At 40.9% G+C, this 19,399-nt stretch overlaps 1 protein-coding gene across 1 annotated transcript in view; it reads left to right on the top strand.

Annotated features, from left to right (window-relative positions):
• The window catches only part of acbd3 (acyl-Coenzyme A binding domain containing 3), a 75,289-nt gene that overhangs the window by 36,095 nt on the left and 19,795 nt on the right, over window positions 1–19,399 (top strand). The window contains exons 3-7 of the mRNA XM_059982720.1: window positions 5,041–5,181; window positions 10,281–10,439; window positions 12,073–12,247; window positions 16,002–16,161; window positions 18,588–18,872. Coding sequence (XP_059838703.1) covers window positions 5,041–5,181; window positions 10,281–10,439; window positions 12,073–12,247; window positions 16,002–16,161; window positions 18,588–18,872 — 920 coding nt within the window. The remainder of the gene's footprint in view (window positions 1–5,040; window positions 5,182–10,280; window positions 10,440–12,072; window positions 12,248–16,001; window positions 16,162–18,587; window positions 18,873–19,399) is intronic.

Genomic DNA, 19,399 nt, shown 5'->3' on the forward strand with positions numbered 1-19,399 from the left:
AAATCCTGACCTCAGGTGCTGCTCTGATTCTTCAAGTTCTGCTAGTACATGTGGGTCTCCTCACCCATCCCAAAGACATGCAGGATTCGTAGACTCAAAAGGAAACCATCTCACTTGGACTTATTAAAAATATAGAAATGGAATTAAAATCGTCATACAAAAAGAAGCAGTGTTGTAAACTGAGAACAGTATCTTTGTCACCACTGCTAAGTGTTATAATTTGCTCTAGAGCCTTTGTACAAGGCAGACAGGTATGTGTGTGTGTGATTTTGTATGTATATAAGTGTGCACATGCACTTGGAATGTAAACTGCACATGAAGGGCAGCTCATATACTGCCAAGATTTCCTGGGAATATTAACAGCATCTCAACAGTGCACTTGTCCCAGGGCAGCAAAATCTACCAACTGATCCATTTGAGATGAAAGAATAAATGTGGTCAACAGTGCCCTAATGTACTTTGAAAGAACATTTTGGTGCTCATGGCTTAATATATTTATAGTGAGTATAATATGCTCTTTCAGATATCTTATTGCGACCTTTGTAGAACACTGGATCAACTCATTACCTCATTACTATTGACAAGAACTCCCATTTCCATCATTTTAAAAGAGAGTAGAAACAAAGTCCTCCATTATTTTGGTTTTTTACTTCCTACGTATACAAGAGATTATAAAACCAGAACTGTAACAATCAAACTACCTTTCTGGGTAACAGCAAGAACTGTGCTACATAGATAGCATTATAAGATCACAAGTCTTAGGAGCAGAATTAGGCCATTTGTTCTATCAAGTCTGCTCCATCATTTCATTGTGGCTGATTATATTATCCTTCTCAACCCCATTTCCTGCCTTCTCCCCACAACATTTCACTCCCTGATTAATGAAGAAACTTTCAACTTCTGCCTTAAATATACATCCTGTCTGTGGCAATGAATTCCACAGATTCACCACTCTCTGACGAAAGAAAGTTTTCCTCATCTCTGCTCAAAATGGATACCCTGTAGCGGTGTGCTACACGCAGCGCTAAAATTACGACACAGAGTCGGTAACTGCAGTCGAAGGAAAAACTTTATTTGAAATCCTCAGCCTCACTTTTAAGCCTCCCTCAACCTGCTCCCCCGTGGCGCAGAGGCTCCAAAGCTCTGTGCTCGCAAAGCCCCGTAGGCTATCTAATTGTGAGCCGGTTCGGATGTGCCAGGAAATGGGTTGCCACAACCCCTCAAATTCACAGTTAACTTATAATTACAATTCACAATTAACTGTTTTATTTAATATAACTTTTTATTTCAAGAAAACTGCAAATCATCATTGAAACAATTATCCTTTTAAATCGAAGGTGTTATTAAAAGGTTTTGTAAAAGGGAAAACACAGCATTTATGACTTGATTGTGTCTATGAATGTCCTAATCCTCTTTTTAAATGAAAAGTTATCTGTTAGCTTAGTTCAGTACTTGTTCAGAACATTACTGTGGAACCCCTGTCCTTGGATGCAGACACAAAATCTACTCCTGGCACTCCATTGCATTGTTTAAGAATGCTGCTTTGTCAGAGGCACTACAGTGTCTATGCAGTTTTCAGTGATCCGTTAGAGAAAAATCACTAACACTGGTCTACCGCTCTTGTTTTATTGTGTTTACACAAGGACAAACTAGATGAGAATTAGAAAATTGCAATAGAATCACATCTTGATATGACTAGGCAAAGTTGTGTTGGAGGAAACTCGTGAAGAAAGAGAAATACTGGCCTAGACCACCTTGACTGAGTGTTCAGTTGAATGTGTCATGATTTTAATTTACTTTGTACTAAGTTGGGACCTCGTATCTCACTCAGTCAGTGTCTTTTGTAGAGGAAGTGGGTAGGGATGAGGGTGGGGCAGGTGTGTTATGATGAATGTTGGGGAATACATCACGATGGAACCTGGTGATGTCCTTGCTGCATTGTTGAAAACATACCCCCAAGTTTTCAGGTACCTCTGATTTAGAGACATTTCATAATTTTAAGCTGTTCTGTGGGTTTTCTTCTATCCTCACTTCTAAAATAGAGCCAGCAGATTCTGAGATCAGGAATGGTAAGGGACTTCCAAACCATGCTGGTGAATGCAAAATGAGATTACTTACCTAGTAATAGTGATCTGCATTGGTGTTTATGTAGGAAGTGAGTACACTTAAACTCTTATAAAGAGTTATAAGAGTACACTTATAAAGATTTTCACAACTTCAGGCCATCATGAAGCTCTTAACTGCCTGTTTACCAATAGGAACTGCAGCAGATTTGTTTTCACAAGCAACAACCTCAGGGCTTTAGTATTGTTATTCTGAGAAAGGAAAACAGTGGCTTTATTGTGTAAAACAGCAAAGATCCTCTGTGATCATCAGTTCCTGCAAGAATGACCAATCCTTGAGGCACTACTTGTGGCACAAAGTAAGCTTAACTCATTGCATACCAGTACTGCGTGGAGCCTGATTTGACATCCTCACTGCTTTTGTCATAATAACGTCAAAACTGTACCCGAGGGTAGAGGGCTTTGCAGCAGGAGGGCTTTGCTGTCATAATTCGCATGCCAAGCTGGCTTCTATTTACATTTTCTTTCTTTGTTCCACTGCCTTGTTCCCGTAGACCCATCCCAGTCCTAATCTCTAACTTAATCTTCAATTAAACCATAACTTGCAACAAAATAGAGGAAGCAGCTACAGTTGAAACAGAAACAAAGAAGTTTACATACACCTTAGCCAAATACATTTAAACTCAGTTTTTTCACAATTCTTGACATTTAATCCTAGAAAATGTTCCCAGTCTTAGGTCAGTTAGGATCACTATTTTAAGAATGTGAAATGTCAGAATAATAGAGAGGTTGATTTATTTTAGCTTTTATTTGAAAAACTGAGTTTGAATGTATTTGGCTAAGGTGTATGTAAACTTCTGACTTCAACTGTATATCCTAGTGAATATTTAAATAAGAGAATTGGCTGCTGACTCATTTCTTGGTGTGTTCCATAGGATCACCATTTAATCAGAGCTTGAAAAGAGGATTTTCATACAGGTAGTGTCTTTCACAACTTGTATTTCTATGATATAATAGGCATTATAGAAAAAGATTTATTAAGCAATGTTAGAGTCATATAGCATGGAAACAAGCCGTATAGTTCTTTTGATCTGTACCTATCATTATGATATTAGTCTTAGCTAATAATATTTTATTCTCTACATGTTCCAGTCAACTTCCATCAGATTCGACCACTTGCCCTATATAGCAGAGACACTTCGCAGTATGTAGAGGAACCCACACAGTCCTAGAGTAAACGTGCAGACTCCACACAGACTGTTCTGGAATGTCAGTATTGAACCTGCATTGGTGTGACTCAGCAGCTCTATCAGCTGCACCACTGCACCATCCTGTCAGTTGCGCACACCTACAAATGCACAGTCCTGTTGAAGAATCTCTGCCCGAAACATCGACTGTACTCTTTTCCATAGATGTTGAGTTTCTCCTGCATTTTGTGTGTGTTGCTCAGATTCCCAGCATCTGCAGATGTTCTCTTTGTAAATGCAAGAGAATCTTTTTGTGATTGAGTGGCAAATATTAGCCAAGGTTTGAAGGGTATGACCCTTGCTCCACTTAAAATATAGCAGACTAATCTTTTGGTTTGTGAGAGAGCTGGCGATGGCAACACCTGTAATGGTTCCTCTGATTTTCCACCAGCCCCATAATATCACTGTCTAGATGTTGAAGTTTCCAGGGTTAGAAACATTTGACGGGGAACTGATACATATATTGAGCCATTATCCCCATGCCATGGTTAAGTTCCTAACCCCAGATGAAGATGTGGAAACTTCTGGTTTAATGCAAAATGCTGCAGTAACTTGGCAGCTCAAACAACATCTATGGAGGGAAATGGACAGTTAACATTTCAATTTGAGACCTTTCATCAGGACTCGAAAAAGAGAATATCGCCAGGTTAAAAAAATGGGGAAATGGGTGAAGCAAGAACTAGCACATGATCATTAGTACCAGCTGAGGGAGGGAGAGAATACGAATAATGTAAAAAGCTGCAAGAGATTCTGCAGATACTGAAAATCCTGAATACACACAAAGTGCTGAAAGAACTCAGCAGGTCAGGCAGCATCTATAGAAAGCAATAAAGGGTCGATGTCATGAACCTAGGTCCTTAATCAGAGTAATGAGCAATGTCTGCTTATTTGGTACCGTGTGTGTGTGTGTGTGTGTGTGTGAGAGAGAGAGAGAGAGATGGCTCTGAATGTTTTTTAAAATATGACACTTGTCAGTATTCCTGATTAATGGGGTTACAAATTGCTGGGCTAACTGGCCTGCTGTTCCTCAGACCCTCTTGGACTTGGAGGTAAAAAGCAGTCTTGGAGGGATGCGATTGAAGTACTTCAGATTTTTTTGGTGTGGGTGGTAAAAGAATTAAACTAAAGACTACCTTTGGATTCACGGGACCAGATACATTCAGTGGTGGAAAGGAGAACTAGAAGCACTGAGCCTTGCTGGGAAAAGTCAGGAGATTTACACTTATTTCTGTAATGGATGGTGAAATGGCAGGTGGTCTTATAATTAATGTGTCTGGTGTTAGAAATAACTTTGATTCCGCCATCAGCCTGACTCAGTTTATAAACCCTTGCCTCCGAGGCACATAAGGTTGAGAGTTTAAGCCTCACTGCAAGTCGTAATACTCAACAGAAGATGCGTTCATTGCCATGTTAATGATGCTGTTCTTCAAGATTCAATTTGGGATGTGCTCAGGTAAGTTTTAAAAGTTACTTTAGTGTTAATTGAAGTAGAATAAGGAGTTAACTTCCTCTATTTATTACAATGGTTTTGCTGCACCAAAATGAGCAAGGCTGTACCTGAGTATCACTTCATTTCAAACAATGCTGCAAAAAGATGTATTCTGATGTTAATAGTGCAGGTGTGGGAACGTCTGATGGTGTAGCTATAGTTTAAGAATAATTCATTGTATTTGTGAAGTTGTGTTTAAGAAGACCAGTGATAGATGTCTATTTGGATCTTTTATTCTCAGGAGAGAATGGACTGCCCTTGGGAGCATGAAAAAAGAAAATGCCATGGTGGAATTTATTCATTTGGTGAACAAATGCTGCAATCTGTTTGAACCATACGTCACCTCTCATAAGATAGAGAAGGAAGAGCAGGAAAGGAAGAGGTAAGAAAACATTCATTGTCTGTGTTCACTGTTCTGTAGTTTGATGCCTATAAAAAAAAGTTCCAGTCATAAAGAAAGGCAGTATACTTTCATAATCTTTCCTTTCATAGAATTTAGACCAAACCAACATGGAAACAGCCCCCTAGGCCTATGACATTTATGCCAGGGGTTCCCAAACTCTTTAATGCCACAGGCCCCTACCGTTAACTGAGCGGTCTGTGGACCCCAGTTTGGGAACCCCTGGTCTATGCTAACCATGATGCCAGTGGAATTTTAATCCCATCTGCCTGTATGTGGCCTCTTTCCCCTTTATTCCTTCCTGTTTATTTGCATGTCGAAATGCTATTGGTGTCTTTCACCACTTCTGCTGGTAATGCATTCCAGACACCTACTATTCTATGTGTAAAATAACTTGCCTCATAAAGTTGTTAAAAATTTTCCCTTGTAAATGGTATCAGCCATGGTGTTTCCTGAATTGCGAGGGTTGACACAATTGAGCACCTGAGTACAAATATCAGATGCAGTAAATTGGTTTATTATTGTCACATACACTGAGATACAGTAAAAAGCATTGTTTTGGATGCGATCATTACTGATCACTTCATTGCAACAGTGCATTAAGGTCATTTAAGGGAAAAGATTATAGAGCAAAATGTCACTATTTCAAAAAATGCCATTCAGACAGTCGATGAGTCAGGATTATTATCACTGAATTGTATGTCAAGAAATTTGTTATTTTATGGCAGCATTACAGTGCAAAGGCATTAAAATTGCAATAAGTGCTTAAAAAAAGGAATAATGCGGTAGTACTCATGGACCCTTCAGAAATCTGATGGCAAACCGGGATATGCTGTACCTAAATCGTTGAGTGTAGTTCTTCAAGTTTCTGTACGTCCTCTCCAATGGGAGTAACAAGGGGAGGGTATGGCCTACGTGTGAGGCCCCTTGGTGATGGTTATCGCCTTCTAGATATGCACCTCTTGAAGATGTCCCCAATGGTTGCAAGGGTTGTGTCTCTGCTAGAGTTGGCTGAGTCTACAACCATATTCAGCCTCTTGTGATCCTGTGTATTGGAGCTTCATGCCAGGCTGTATGCAACCAGTCCATAACAAGCTAGATTGTGAGGTCGAGTCCATCTTATTGTACTAAGGGACCATTCAATATTCTAATAATAGTGAGAGGAAGCTGTCCTTGGGCCTGGTGGTGTGTGCTTTCTAGCTTTTGTATCTTTTGTCTGATGGGATTGGGTGAGAAAAGGGAATGTCCAGGGTGGGTCAGATGTGTGTTGGCAGTGAGAACTGTAGACAGTTCATGGAGGTGAAGCTGGTTTCCGTGATGTGCTAAGCTGTGTCCACAATCCTCTGTAGTTTCTTGCAACAGAGTTGTTTGTGTTAATGCCTTTCAGGTTAGACGTTAGAGGAAAATTCAATGTTGAGTTTATTATCATGTGTATGCACAGCTCCAATGAAAAGCTTACTTGCAACTATATCACAGGCACATTGCATCAGAGACACAGTATTCACAAAAAAAACATCAGTTACACAATTTTTGCAAGAAATACCACAATTAGAACAAAAATTCCATTTTTAGTGCGAAGTGATCACTGTTGCTAAACTGTAGTGATTAGCATTTTGACATTTTGGGTCAACAACTAAATGGTTGAAGGTAAGTATCTGTTCTTGTACCCAAATACTGTAGGACTTCAGTCTTCTGTATCTCCTGCCCAATGATATCTCTGAAAAGAACCGGTGTCTCAAGTTCTAAATATTTTTCATTTGTTGGTGCTTGCTGAACATAAATTAAGTGGAAATGGCTACTAACCATAATGAAATGAAGCATTTCACTAGTATCCCTTGGAAAAATAATTCTGAATTGTTACTGGCTCTGACTGGTGTGAAGCTTTATTACAGAAACAACAGGCATGCTGTTGACTCTTGGCAGCCTGGTCAGATTCCCTCGGTGTTTCGAAGACAATAAATTCTAGCCTTGGCTGGAACTGAACATGGGGAGACTTGTGATTCCAGATTTATCACCTCAAGGGAGTTAGAATGCAAATACAGGATGTTATGTTACAGCTGTACAGAGAACCTGTTGTTCTGCATTCCACCTGGAAGTGACACCTTAGGAGGGGTTTGTTAAACTGGAGAGCATATTGGGTTAAAAGGGTAAAGTTGGAAGTCGGGAGTCATTTGAAAGAGTTTTAGTTAAGAAGGGAACTAAGATTTGTGAAACCAAGGAAGGTAAATGGAATTAAGATAGTGATCAGTCTTGTAGTTGAATAGCGGAGTTAACAATGGTGGGTGAAACAGTTACTCCTTGCATTGTGTTAGCCTGGTCTAGATTTGTAAGAATTTTCCAAGCAGAGGATAGGGACATTGATGGTGGAATTAGTTTCAAGGTTCATTAGTAAAGAGATCACAAATGTAAGTAACTATTGAAAACTAGTGTTTCAAAGTTGCATTACTGAACTCAGCTGCCAGATCAAATAGAAATTATAATCCCATTTGGGCAAGACTAACCTGAGGAGTTTCTGAAGATTTGGTGTGACATCTATAACTTTGACTGACTTCTATGGATGTGTGGTGGGGAGCCAGCCTTGTAAAGAAACACCAATGCCCTTGAACTGAAAATCCTACAAAACCTAGTGGATACGGCCCAATCCATTATGATAAAGCCTTCCCCATTATTGAATACACTTACACAGAGCATTGTCTCAGGAAACAGCATCCATCATCAGGAATCCCCACCATCCAGGTCATGCCTTCTTCTCACTGCTGCCATCAGGAAGAAGGTACAGGAACATCAGGGCTCTCACCCCAGGTTCAGGAACCGTTGTTACCCCTCAACCATCAGACTTCTGAACCAGAAGAGATAACTTCACTCATCCCGTCATTGAACTGTTCCCACACCACATGGATTCACTTTCAAGGACTCTTTATCTCATGATTTCAGTATCTATTGCTTATTTATTTACTGTCTTTTGCACACTGGTTGAACCTCCAAGTTGGTGTGGTCTTTCATTGATTCTGTTATGAATATTGGATTTATTGAGTATGCCTGCAAGAAAATGAATATCAAGGTTGTATAGGGTGACAAATGGGTACTTTGATAAATTTGCATTAAACTTTCAAGATGGTTGTCCTGGCTGTAAGAGGCTGTAAGTAATTGGAATCTCGACCAACAAATAATCTGTTGCAAGAAACCAATGAGTCTAACATCATCAGTGGAGTGGGGAATTTTTGATGGTTTGGGTCAAAACCCTGTATCAGAATTAAGAGTGGAGATGTCAGAATAATGATGAGAGGGAGGAGAGGTGCAACTGGGACCTGAAGTGATTGGTGGGACTGAGGGGTGTGAATAATGATGGTCAGGTATGGGAGAAATGAAATTGGGAGACAAGGGTTGTCAATACATGTAGTTATTCAATTCCATCATGAGTTAACTGACATTGTACTTCACCTTGACTAAGCTGATCAGTTTATTCACCTTGATCTTTAAAAAATCTAAACTCTGTACTATCTCGTTTTCATGAAGTTTTGTAATTGCAAATCTCTAGTCTTAGAAGTCTGTCACTGTAGAATCAATTTTTTAGAAAACAATGTTGTAATTAGGATGGATAATGGATTTCATTTGGTATCCTAGAATGGATAAATCAGATGGTTAATGTATAGTTTCACCCACTCTATTTCATCTGGTTCCTCTTTGTGCTGTAAAATACCATTTCCTTTCAGTACCCACTTGAATTAGGCTGTACTATCCCTCTCTACATTTAGTTCATGTACATTATATCCCCATTTGTGACCCCACCAATTCCCAGCCTAATCCTCCTCCTCTATGTAACCCTCTCACCATGGCACATAACAAACTTGGTTCATTGGCTAACTCTGGCCAACAGCCACGTGACTCAGCATTGCATAAGCAACGGTGAGAAGACCACCTTCAATAAGCAAAGCATATCTAGGGTCAGTATGATTCAGGTTCAACCAAACAGGATTGTTGGAATGTTTCAATGAGGGAATGAAAGTAGTGGTGAATGCTGTGTAAATGCTGCGCCATGCAACTTTCCTATATGACTATCAAACGGGAGCTTACTCAGGAGTATTGGCACTTCCTCATTGGAACCATTCGTCTACACAAAGCACTTCTTACAACGGGGTCTCCTCTTTGGCCAGGATTCTGCAGGCATCTTCCCTTGTGCTCCACTCTGCACCACCAGCACCTGCTAACAAAAGACCCAAAACCAGGCCATTGTTCTTCAGCAATCTGATCCCATCCAGCTCTCTCGAGTTGGCATCCCACTGGACAGAATGCTACAGCACATTACCAGACAACCCCAATTGGCTGACTCAACATTCCTAGGCTGAGCAAATGCTCTTATCTCAAGACACTAGTCTATGAAGCTTAACTAATAGAACACACTGCATTTGCAGAAAAACAGCTAAAATCAAAATACCTCACAACATAGCTGCAGAAATATAATAAAACATTTTCTTAACCAGTGCATTACACTTACTTTCCTCTCCTTCCTTGTGATCTGTGTAAAAGGGATCTAAGGGGCATCTTGTTTTTACATGGGGTGGTGATTATATGAAACAAGCTGCCAGAGGAGTTGGCAGAGGTGGGTTCAATTACAACACTCAAAAGACAGGTATACGGATAGGAAAGGTTGAGAGGATCATGAGCAAAATGTGGGGAAGTGGCACTGACTCAAGCAGACAGTTTGGTTCATCTGGTCATATTGGACTGAAGGTCCTGTTTCAGTGCCAGATTACTCTATTATCTCCTACAGCCCTACAGTTTAATCCCAGCACATCCACAAGTTCTTTCATTCCACTGTAGACGGCCATATCCTCAGTTGCCTTAGCCGTAAATCCCCTCCATCTTTCCACATATCTCATTTAAGATGCTGCTTAATATCTGCCTCTTTGATCTCTTGATTAGGGGACATTCTTTTGACTAATGACTTTGCGTGGCACTGGGAGATCTAAAGGCTGTCTACAGCTCATGTGCCTACTTGTATCCAGACTGAACATACTCAGTCACTTGCATTGGGACTACTTTTGTTTTACAGTTTATTGTGGCTTAATTCCTCTCTGTAGGAGAGAAGAGGAGGAGCGGCGCCGTAGGGAGGAGGAGGAACGAGAGCGTTTGCGGCAGGAGGAAGAGCGAAGGAAAAGGGAAGAGGAAGAGAAAAGGAGGCGGGAAGAAGAAGAACGAAGAAATCTAGAGGAAGAGCGGTTTCGAATGGAGCAACAAAAGTAAGATCTTCATCAGATGAAGCTCACTAGTTTTAATGTGAGCTTTATTTTTATACTACTCATTTGATCTTTGTGATTGCTCGTGTTAAATTTGAACTTGGCATTATTGCTTCAATATGTTCTTGGGCAACTATTTTAGAATCATTCAGTACGGAAATATACCATTCACCTTACACTGCCCAGTAGGCACCCATTGGTTTTAAGATCTTGGGATGCTTGGATATTACTTGAAATAAAGAGTGCCACAGTTTGCCATCTCTCACTGTACCCGGAGCCTCACCCAAAATATACTTAGGAATGGAATTCGACCCCATGACCATCTCTCTGCCAGGCAAAAGAAAAGCCCAGTGACTGGGCTCTTTCTCAATAAGCCTGTTGGAAATGGTCTAGCTGGTTGTGCTGTGTTACTAATGATACCATGTTTTGAGTGAAATGTTTAACTGAGGCTCTTTTGTGCCACTCATTTATCTTAATAAATGATAGTACAAGAATGTCCAGTGGTTATCTCTTTGTTGTTGAGGAACATGTTGTTATACAACAGTTCTTTCAATAGAAATGAAAAATTAATAACATAGCAGTTAGCATGATTTATTACAGCTCTGGGCATTGGAGTTCAATTCTGATATTGTCTATAAGCAGTCTGTGCATCCTCCACGTGGAATTGCATGTGTTTTCTCTGGGTCCACCAGTTTCTTCCTACAGTCCAAAGACGTACTGGTTAGTAGGTTAGTTGGTCATTATAAATTGTCCTGTGATTAGGCAAAGGTATAATCAAAGGTAGCTGGATGGTGCAGCTTGAAGGCCTATTCCATGCTGTATCTCTAAATAAAGTTTAAAAAAAAAACTACTTGTGCAATGTCTTGCAAAGTTACAAGCTGTAGGTAGCACATGGTTCTCAGAACATGGAACGGCATAACGTAGTAAAGGTCCATTGCCCCACAATGTCTAAGGAACTTTCTTTTACCTAGGTGTTTGGAATCTGAAACACATGTAATAGCAGTATTTACTTGAACACTTGAATTGTCAAGGATTGGAAGGCATAGACAATTTACTGATGTAGATTGGTATAGGTGTTAGTTAACATTTGGCATGGGTATAGAAGACTCTATGACTATGATACGGATGTCTTCTCGTGTCCTTTTCCAACAGGCATCAGTGCTGTGTGTCAGTAGCTGTCAAATGTTCCACTGTTATTTGTTTTCTTTAGTCTTTTTTGTATTCATGCATGGCAGCAATATAAAAATCTAAACTTGTGTTACTTTTAACTAATGATGTTAAATTTTCTATCTCCATGTAAATCCCGGAAGTGACTGTAGTAGGGTTGTTGGCCCATCATTTGAGCAGAATGGTGGTTGACACAGGAATTCTGATTGACTTTTGTTCCATTGCTTAGGATCATTTTGGAATCCTCTCAAGCTACCTAACTCAGACTGGGGAAGTTTCTGTCTCTGACCTAGTGATTGTGAGGTTACTAACCTGGCATCTTCCTGGTCTGTGTGGTTAGTGTTACCACATTTGGGTAATGCATTTATCCAGCAGAAAATTGGCAGGAATGGTTAAATAGTACAGGCATCCTTGTGAAGAAGTATAAAGCTTTAACCTGGAACTTTACTCTGTGGACTTTTGATTTTAGGCAACAGATAATGGCTGCATTAAATGCGCAGACTGCAGTGCAGTTCCAACAATATGCAGCCCAGCAGTACCCTGGCAACTTCGAGCAACAACAACTCCTGATCCGCCAGCTTCAAGAGCAGCACTATCAACAGTATATGCAACAGCTGTACCAGGTGCAGATAGCACAGCAGCAGGTAAGGGTGACCCTGACAGCCAGAAGGGATGGGGCTCAAAACAAAAAGAGTAACTATCCTCTTAATTTTAGGGTCATTTGCAAATGCCTCGCCACCTTCTACAGTCATTACTGAGCTCACACTGACAGTGTTCTCATCGACTGGCATGATTAAAAATATTTGGGCATTATGTTTTGAGGGAACTGAATTAAAATTCATGTCCCAAGCAGGGTCAAATTACCATCAAAGTGTTAAGGACAGAATTTGGAATAGTCTTACTCAGGGTAGTAGTAGTAGGAGAAAAAATCAATTGGAAAGGACAAGGAAAAGATGAAATGCAAACTGATTTCAAGCAAAGCTGAGGAGAACATTAGGATATAGTGAGTGACAAGTTAGAGTTGTCAAAGTAGTATTTCCTGGGACCAAATTAGGTTCTCTACAGTGATCTAATTCATCTAGAGTTCTATATGTTAAAAGCTAATTGTCATAAAGTTGTGACTTGATCAAAAAGTTTGGTGTAATGAGTGGAGCCTGCAGGTGGCTTCCCCAAACAAATGAGTAAACTATGTGGTTAGAGCATCCTGGTTACTAGTTGATGAGAAGTTTTATTTTCTCAAGGTGCAACTGAGTCTAACAAATCATAGTATTGTGGAATGCATGTCCAGTTGTCTCAACTAGGATACAGTAGTTAGACTCAGTGGCTGTTGATTAAGAGGGAAGAACTTGCCATCATCCCTTCTCAGAACCATCCCTTGGACATTAACTTGTAGTTGTCTTGTGCAAGATTAGCTGTGAATGAATCTTAAGAATACTGATCTCCAGCATGTGACGTGAAATTTGTTAACTTAGTAACAGTTCAATGCAATGCATAATCTAGTAGAGAGAGAGAAAATAACAAAAAAAAACAAGTAAATCAATTATGTATATTAAATATTTTAAAAATGTGCAAAAACAGAAATACTGTATATTAAAGTGAGGTAGTATCCAAAGCTTCAATGTCCATTTAGGAATCGGATGGCAGAGGGGAAAAAACTGTGCCTGAATCGCTGAGTGTGTGCCTTCAGGCTTCTGTATCTCCTACCTGATGATAACAGTGAGAAAAGGGCATGCCCTGGGTGATGGAGGTCTTTAATAATGGACATTGCCTTTCTGAGACACCGTTCCCTGAAGATGTCCTGGGTACTTTGTAGGCTAGTGCCCAAGATGGAACTGACTAGATTTACAACCTTCTTCAGCTTTTTTTTGGTCCTGTGCAGTAGCCCCTCCATACCGGACAGTGATGCAGTCTGTCAGAATGCACTCCACAGTACAACTATAGATGTTTTTGAGTGTATTAGTGTATTTGTTGACATGCCAAATCTCTTCAAACTCCTAATGAAGTGTAGCCACTGTCTTGCCTTCTTTATGACTACATTGCTATGTTGCAACCAGGTTAGACCCTCAGAGGTCTTCACACCCAGGAACTTGAAGCTGCTCACCTTCTCCACTTCTGATCCCTCTGTGAGGATTGGTATGTGTTCCTTTGCCTTACCCTTCCTGAAGTCCAGAATCAGGTCTTTTGTCTTACTGATGTTGAGCGCCAGGTTGTTGCTGTGGCACCATTCCACTAGTTGGCACATCTCACTCCTGTACACCCTCTTGTCACCACCTGAGTTTCTACTAACAATGGTTGTATCGTCAGCAAATTTGTAGATGGTATTTGAGCTATACCTAGCCACACAGTCATGTGAATACAGAGAGTAGAGCAGTGGGCTAAACACACACCCCTGAGGTGTGCCAGTGTTGATTGTCAGCGAAGAGGATATGTTATCACCAATCCGCACAGACTGATCTTCTGGTTAGAAACCATAGAACCATAGAACACTACAGCATAGAACACTTCAGCCCTCCATGTCGTGCTGACCTATATAATCCTTATTTTTAAAAAAGTACTAAACCCACACTACCCCATAGCCTTCCATTTTTCTTTCATCCATGTGCTTGTCCAAGAGGCTCTTAAATACCCCTAATGCTTTAGCCTCCACTACCATCCCTGGCAAGTCATTCCAGGCACTTGCAACCCTCTGTATAAAAAAACTTACTGCTGATGTCTCCCCTAAACTTCCCTCCCTTAATTTTGTGCCTATGCCCTCTGGTGTTTGCTGTTGGTGCCCTGGGAAACAGGTACTGACTATCCACCCTATCTATGCCTCTCGTAATCTTGTAGACCTCTATCAAGTCCCCTCTCATTCTTCTACGCTCCAAAGAGAAAAGTCCCAGCACTGCTAACCTTGCTTCATATGACTTGTTCTCCAATCCAGGCAACGTCCTGGTAAATCTCCTCTGCACCCTCTCTATAGCTTCCACATCCTTCCTATAATGAGGTGACCAGAATTGAACACAATAATCTCAGTGCGGTCTCACCAGAGATTTGTAGAGTTGCAACATGACCTCTCTACTCTTGAACTAAATCCCCCTGTTATTGAAGCCTAGCATCCCATAGGCCTTCTTAACTACCCTATCAACCTGTGCAGCAACCTTGAGGGATGTATGGATTTGAACCCCAAGGTCCCTTTGTTCATCCACACTCTTAGGTAATTGACCATTAACCCTGTACTCAGTCTTCTGGTTTGTCCTTCCAAAATGCATCACCTCACACTTGTCCGGATTGAACTCCATCTGCCATTTTTCTGCCCAACTCTGCAGCCTGTCTATATCCTCTTGTAACCTTCGACCACTTACAGCTCCTCCAATCTTCGTGTCATCCGCAAACTTACTCACCCATCCTTCCGCCTCTACATCCAAGTCATTTATAAAAATCACAAATAGCAGGGGTCTCAGGACAGGTCCCTGCGGCACTCCACTAGTCACCGACCTCCAGGCAGAATACTTTCCTTCCACAACTACCCTCTGCATTCTTCCTTTCTGCATTCTTCTTGCTGTTTCATGCATGTTGATCCCATTGCTCAGATCATCTAAAGCCTGCTTGACATTGGCCTGAGGTGAAATGTAAACTGCTACCAGAATGACCCCAGAGAACTCCCGTGGTAAGTAAAAAGGATGACACTTTACTGCTAGATATTCCAGGTATGGTGAGCAAAATTGGGACAGCACTGATATATTTGTGCACCAAGAAGAGTTGATCATGAGGCATACTCCTCCACCTCTGCTTTTGAGAGACTCTATTGATCTATGCTGACGGTGTACAGCGAACCCGTCATCTGGATTGCTGCATCTGGTACGGAAGGGGTTAACCAGGATTCCGTGAAACAAAGGTCCTAATGTCCCTCTGATTCAGCATCCTGGCTCTGAGATCATCGATTTTATTCACTAGAGATTGCACATTTGCCAGCAAGATCGTTGGAATAGGGAGTTTGAAACTGTTTCCTTAAATGCACTTGTAATCCTGATCTTCACCCTCTGAGGCTTTCTCCATGGGCACTCCCGACCACAGACTGTGTTGTTTCTAAGCAGCAATAGTTTGTTTAAGTGCTTTAAGACATTTCATTGACTGTACTGACCTTGGAAGCAGTTGTGCTTTTTAGCTGCAACAGGCTGAAACGAGAATATTTAATTGTATCCATTGAGAGTATTGCTGCTAGTCGAGGTGATTAGGGTCCTTGCAGCTGCTCATTTCAGAGAGGTGAGCTTACAACAATAGTGAAAGTAAGATGCCATTCCACTAATGTTAGTGGAATTGAATGTTAGAAACTCTTTAATTGTGTTTGTTGTCTTTTTAGCTTCCTGGTGATTATATTTAAATAACAACAGCAGATTGTTTCCTCGGTCCTTTCAGGCAACACTACAGAAACAGCAGGAACCAGTAGTACCAACAATGCACATTGGGATTGGCGAAGTCCCAACTGTGAACGGACAAACATCCACACGTACAGACAGCGCAGAAAAAGAGCCTGAGCCAGAATCTTCAGAAGAAGTATTGGAAAATGGACCAAAAGGTAGGCATTTGAGCTTGTTAACGCAGACTGAGCCTTGTTCACAGGTCCTTTGTCTGAAAACAAAACGGTGCTGATTTGTGGTGACTGCATGTAGCTCTGGGAATCATTAAATATTTCGATTAGGACTGCTACAGCTGACATCCACACTCAGCCATGGATATTTCAGTAAGCAATTGTTTGAAAACTATTAAAAATCTATCAGTCATCAATTGATGGACCCTGGATAACAGACTCAGGTCATGAGTTAGAGTTCCCCTTTAAGAAAGAGGAAACGGGAGCATGTGCTGGGCTGCAGGTACAATTGAAACTCAAAGACCTTGGACCCTCATTCCCAATTATACTGCCGACAAATGTACAGTCCCTGGTTGGGGAGGGGGGGTAGGGTCTGAAGAACTCAGCAAGATTGCAGTACAGAGGGACGTTAGTGACTGCTGTGTATGAAACATGGCTCACCCCCAGCATTTTGGACATGGCTCTGCAGCCCAAAGGCTTCACCATTCATAACAAAGACAGGGCAGTTGAGTCTTTTAAAGGTAGAGGAGGTGGAGTATGCCTCTTGTTTAATTCATGGTGCACAGATGAGGGGTTCTGTTTCTGCCAGGCTGTATACATCTCTCGGGTAAAATGGGTAATAATGATCATGTGATACAAAGACTTGCGAGCTTAAATATAAAAGTCTTCCAGTGTTTTAAATCTTAGTTTTCACAATTCCAGATGAAAAATTTAGCCTCTCAGAATTGGAAGGTCCAAATCAGATTGATTATGACTGACTTTGATAACATGAAATACAAGCGTTTGTATTGTGGTTTTGCAGCAGCAATACAGTGCAAGGACATAAAATTATTGTTTACAATAAAAAGTGCAAAAAAAAAGAGGTAGTGTTCAAAGACAGTTCTGAAATCTGATGGCAGAGAGAAAAAGCTGTTTCTAAAACAGAGTGTGGGTCTTCAGACTCCTGTACCTCACCCCAATGCTAGTAGCGAGAAGGGGGCACGTTCAAAGTAAATTTATTAAAAGTACACGTATGTCACGATATATAACCCTGAGATTCATATTCTTGCAGGCATTCACAGTAAATACAAAGAAACAAAAAAGCAGGCAAAATAATAATAAATAAATAAACCATCAATAAATATTGAGGACATGAGATAATAATAAATAAATAAACAAACAGTAAATACTGAGGACATGAGATGAAGAGTCCTTGAAAGTGAGTCTGTAGATCGTTGGGACAGTGAGGGTCCTTAGTGATGGATGCTGCTGCCTTGAGACATGTCCTTCAAGGCAGGGAAGGTTGTGCCCATGATAGAGCTGGCTGAGTGTATGTTGCTGTGTAGCCTCCAGTGAACCTGTAGATTGGAACCTCTGTACCCAGCTGTGATGCAACCAACTCTTTTCAAAGTTTACTTTGCCAAACAAATACTGCACGTAATGCATCAACGGGTCTAGTGATGCAGAATTAATTGCTATTATTTTTATATTATGTGAGCAAGTTTGAGCAGGATATGCCGGCATAAAAAGCTTAATATTTCATTGCTCATGTGCCAAGCAGTGCGCCAACCACTTGGCCATTCAAGTATGATGCAACAGTCGGTTGGCTTTCCAAGTAGGTTCTGATGCCCTGATGCATGCTCCTTTGCCTCTTGGATAAATGTCTCTCTTTCCCCTTCCTTCTCCTTCGACAAACCTCTCTGCTTTCAGTCTTTACCAGCTCTTTAGACTAACCTCAACATTTCTTGCAGCAAAGTATTCCTTACTCCATTGTCTTTTTGTTTTATTTAAAAAAAATACTTGAAACTGTTTACTAAGGTTTTAGTAATCTACTTTGAAAGTACTTAGAGTCTAATTTTCAAGCCATCGTTCTCCTTGTGAAGTTTGCTCCATCCCATAAACAGTACTCTCCACTTAACTTACTTTTAGCCAAGCCATTACTCATTATGCATCTTTGGTCAAATTTTGTCATGGAACAGTGTAGCTCCACAATGTCTGTGCCAAACATGATGCCAAGTTAAATTAATCCTTTTCTGCCTGTACGTTATCAGTATTCCTCCATCCCTGCATGTTAATGTGCCAATCTAAAAGCCTTTATGTGCTACTGTTGTATCTGCTTCCACCAACACCCCTGGTAGTATGTTCCAGGCATCTACCACTGTGTTTATTTTTTTTTTAAGTGCCTACCTTGCACATCTCCTTTAAACTTCCCTCATCTTCCCTGCAAGTTTAGTTCAGAAATGTTCCCTTAGGATTCTTTTGAGATACTTTGCCACATAAGGGGTCATCTTCTGCCTTTAGTCTCCAGTGCGTCTCCTTCCCTACCCTCAAGAACTAGCCTGGGCAAATCTAACGTAAGTGCCTACTTGCCTCCAGTGCAAGTTGCTTTTTAATTACTTCTATCAGAATTCAGCCCTGTATTTGTATTCCTACAGATGCAACACCGGTCATAGCAGCACCATCCATGTGGACCCGGCCACAAATCAAAGACTTCAAAGAGAAGATTCGACAGGATGCAGACTCTGTCATCACAGTGGGCCGGGGAGAGGTGGTGACAGTGCGCGTTCCCACTCACGAAGAGGGTTCTTACCTCTTTTGGGAATTTGCCACAGACAATTATGACATAGGTTTTGGCGTGTGCTTTGAATGGACGGATTCTCCAAACACCACTGTGAGTGTGCATGTCACCGAATCCAGTGAAGACGAAGAGGATGATGAAGGTACAGTAGCCACCATCTCTGATAGTTGGGCAGGATTCAAAATGGTTTAACTGATAAATCTTGCTGTGTATCGCTTGAGTGTGGAGCACCTTTCCATTTTAGGCACTGCATATTGATATACTGTAGACACAGACTCCATGGGGTACTGGAGGTTTTCTGTTATCTCACCCTAAGATCTGGCAGCTGAGATACTCGGAGAATCATTGTTACTGGAAAGCAGAACAAAACTGGTTAGGTTGCATCTGGGATATTGTACTCAGCTCTGATCATTATGCTGAAGGAAGAACATGCTTTAGAGCCAATGTGCTTTAACATGCTGCCTGAATTTAGAGTGTATGAACTATAAGAAAAGGTTGTTCAAACTAGACTGTTTTCTTGGCATGACTGAGTCAAGACTAGATAAGGAATTATAAAATCATGAGACATAGGTAGAATAGACTGCTGGTATCTTTCACCTGGTTTCAGATATCTAATTCTAAAGGGCTTGCATTTAAGGTGTGGAGGGCAGTTCAAAGAATATTGTGTGG

This window comes from Hypanus sabinus, chromosome 10, assembly GCF_030144855.1.
Source record: "Hypanus sabinus isolate sHypSab1 chromosome 10, sHypSab1.hap1, whole genome shotgun sequence".
Classification (NCBI taxonomy): domain Eukaryota; kingdom Metazoa; phylum Chordata; class Chondrichthyes; order Myliobatiformes; family Dasyatidae; genus Hypanus; species Hypanus sabinus.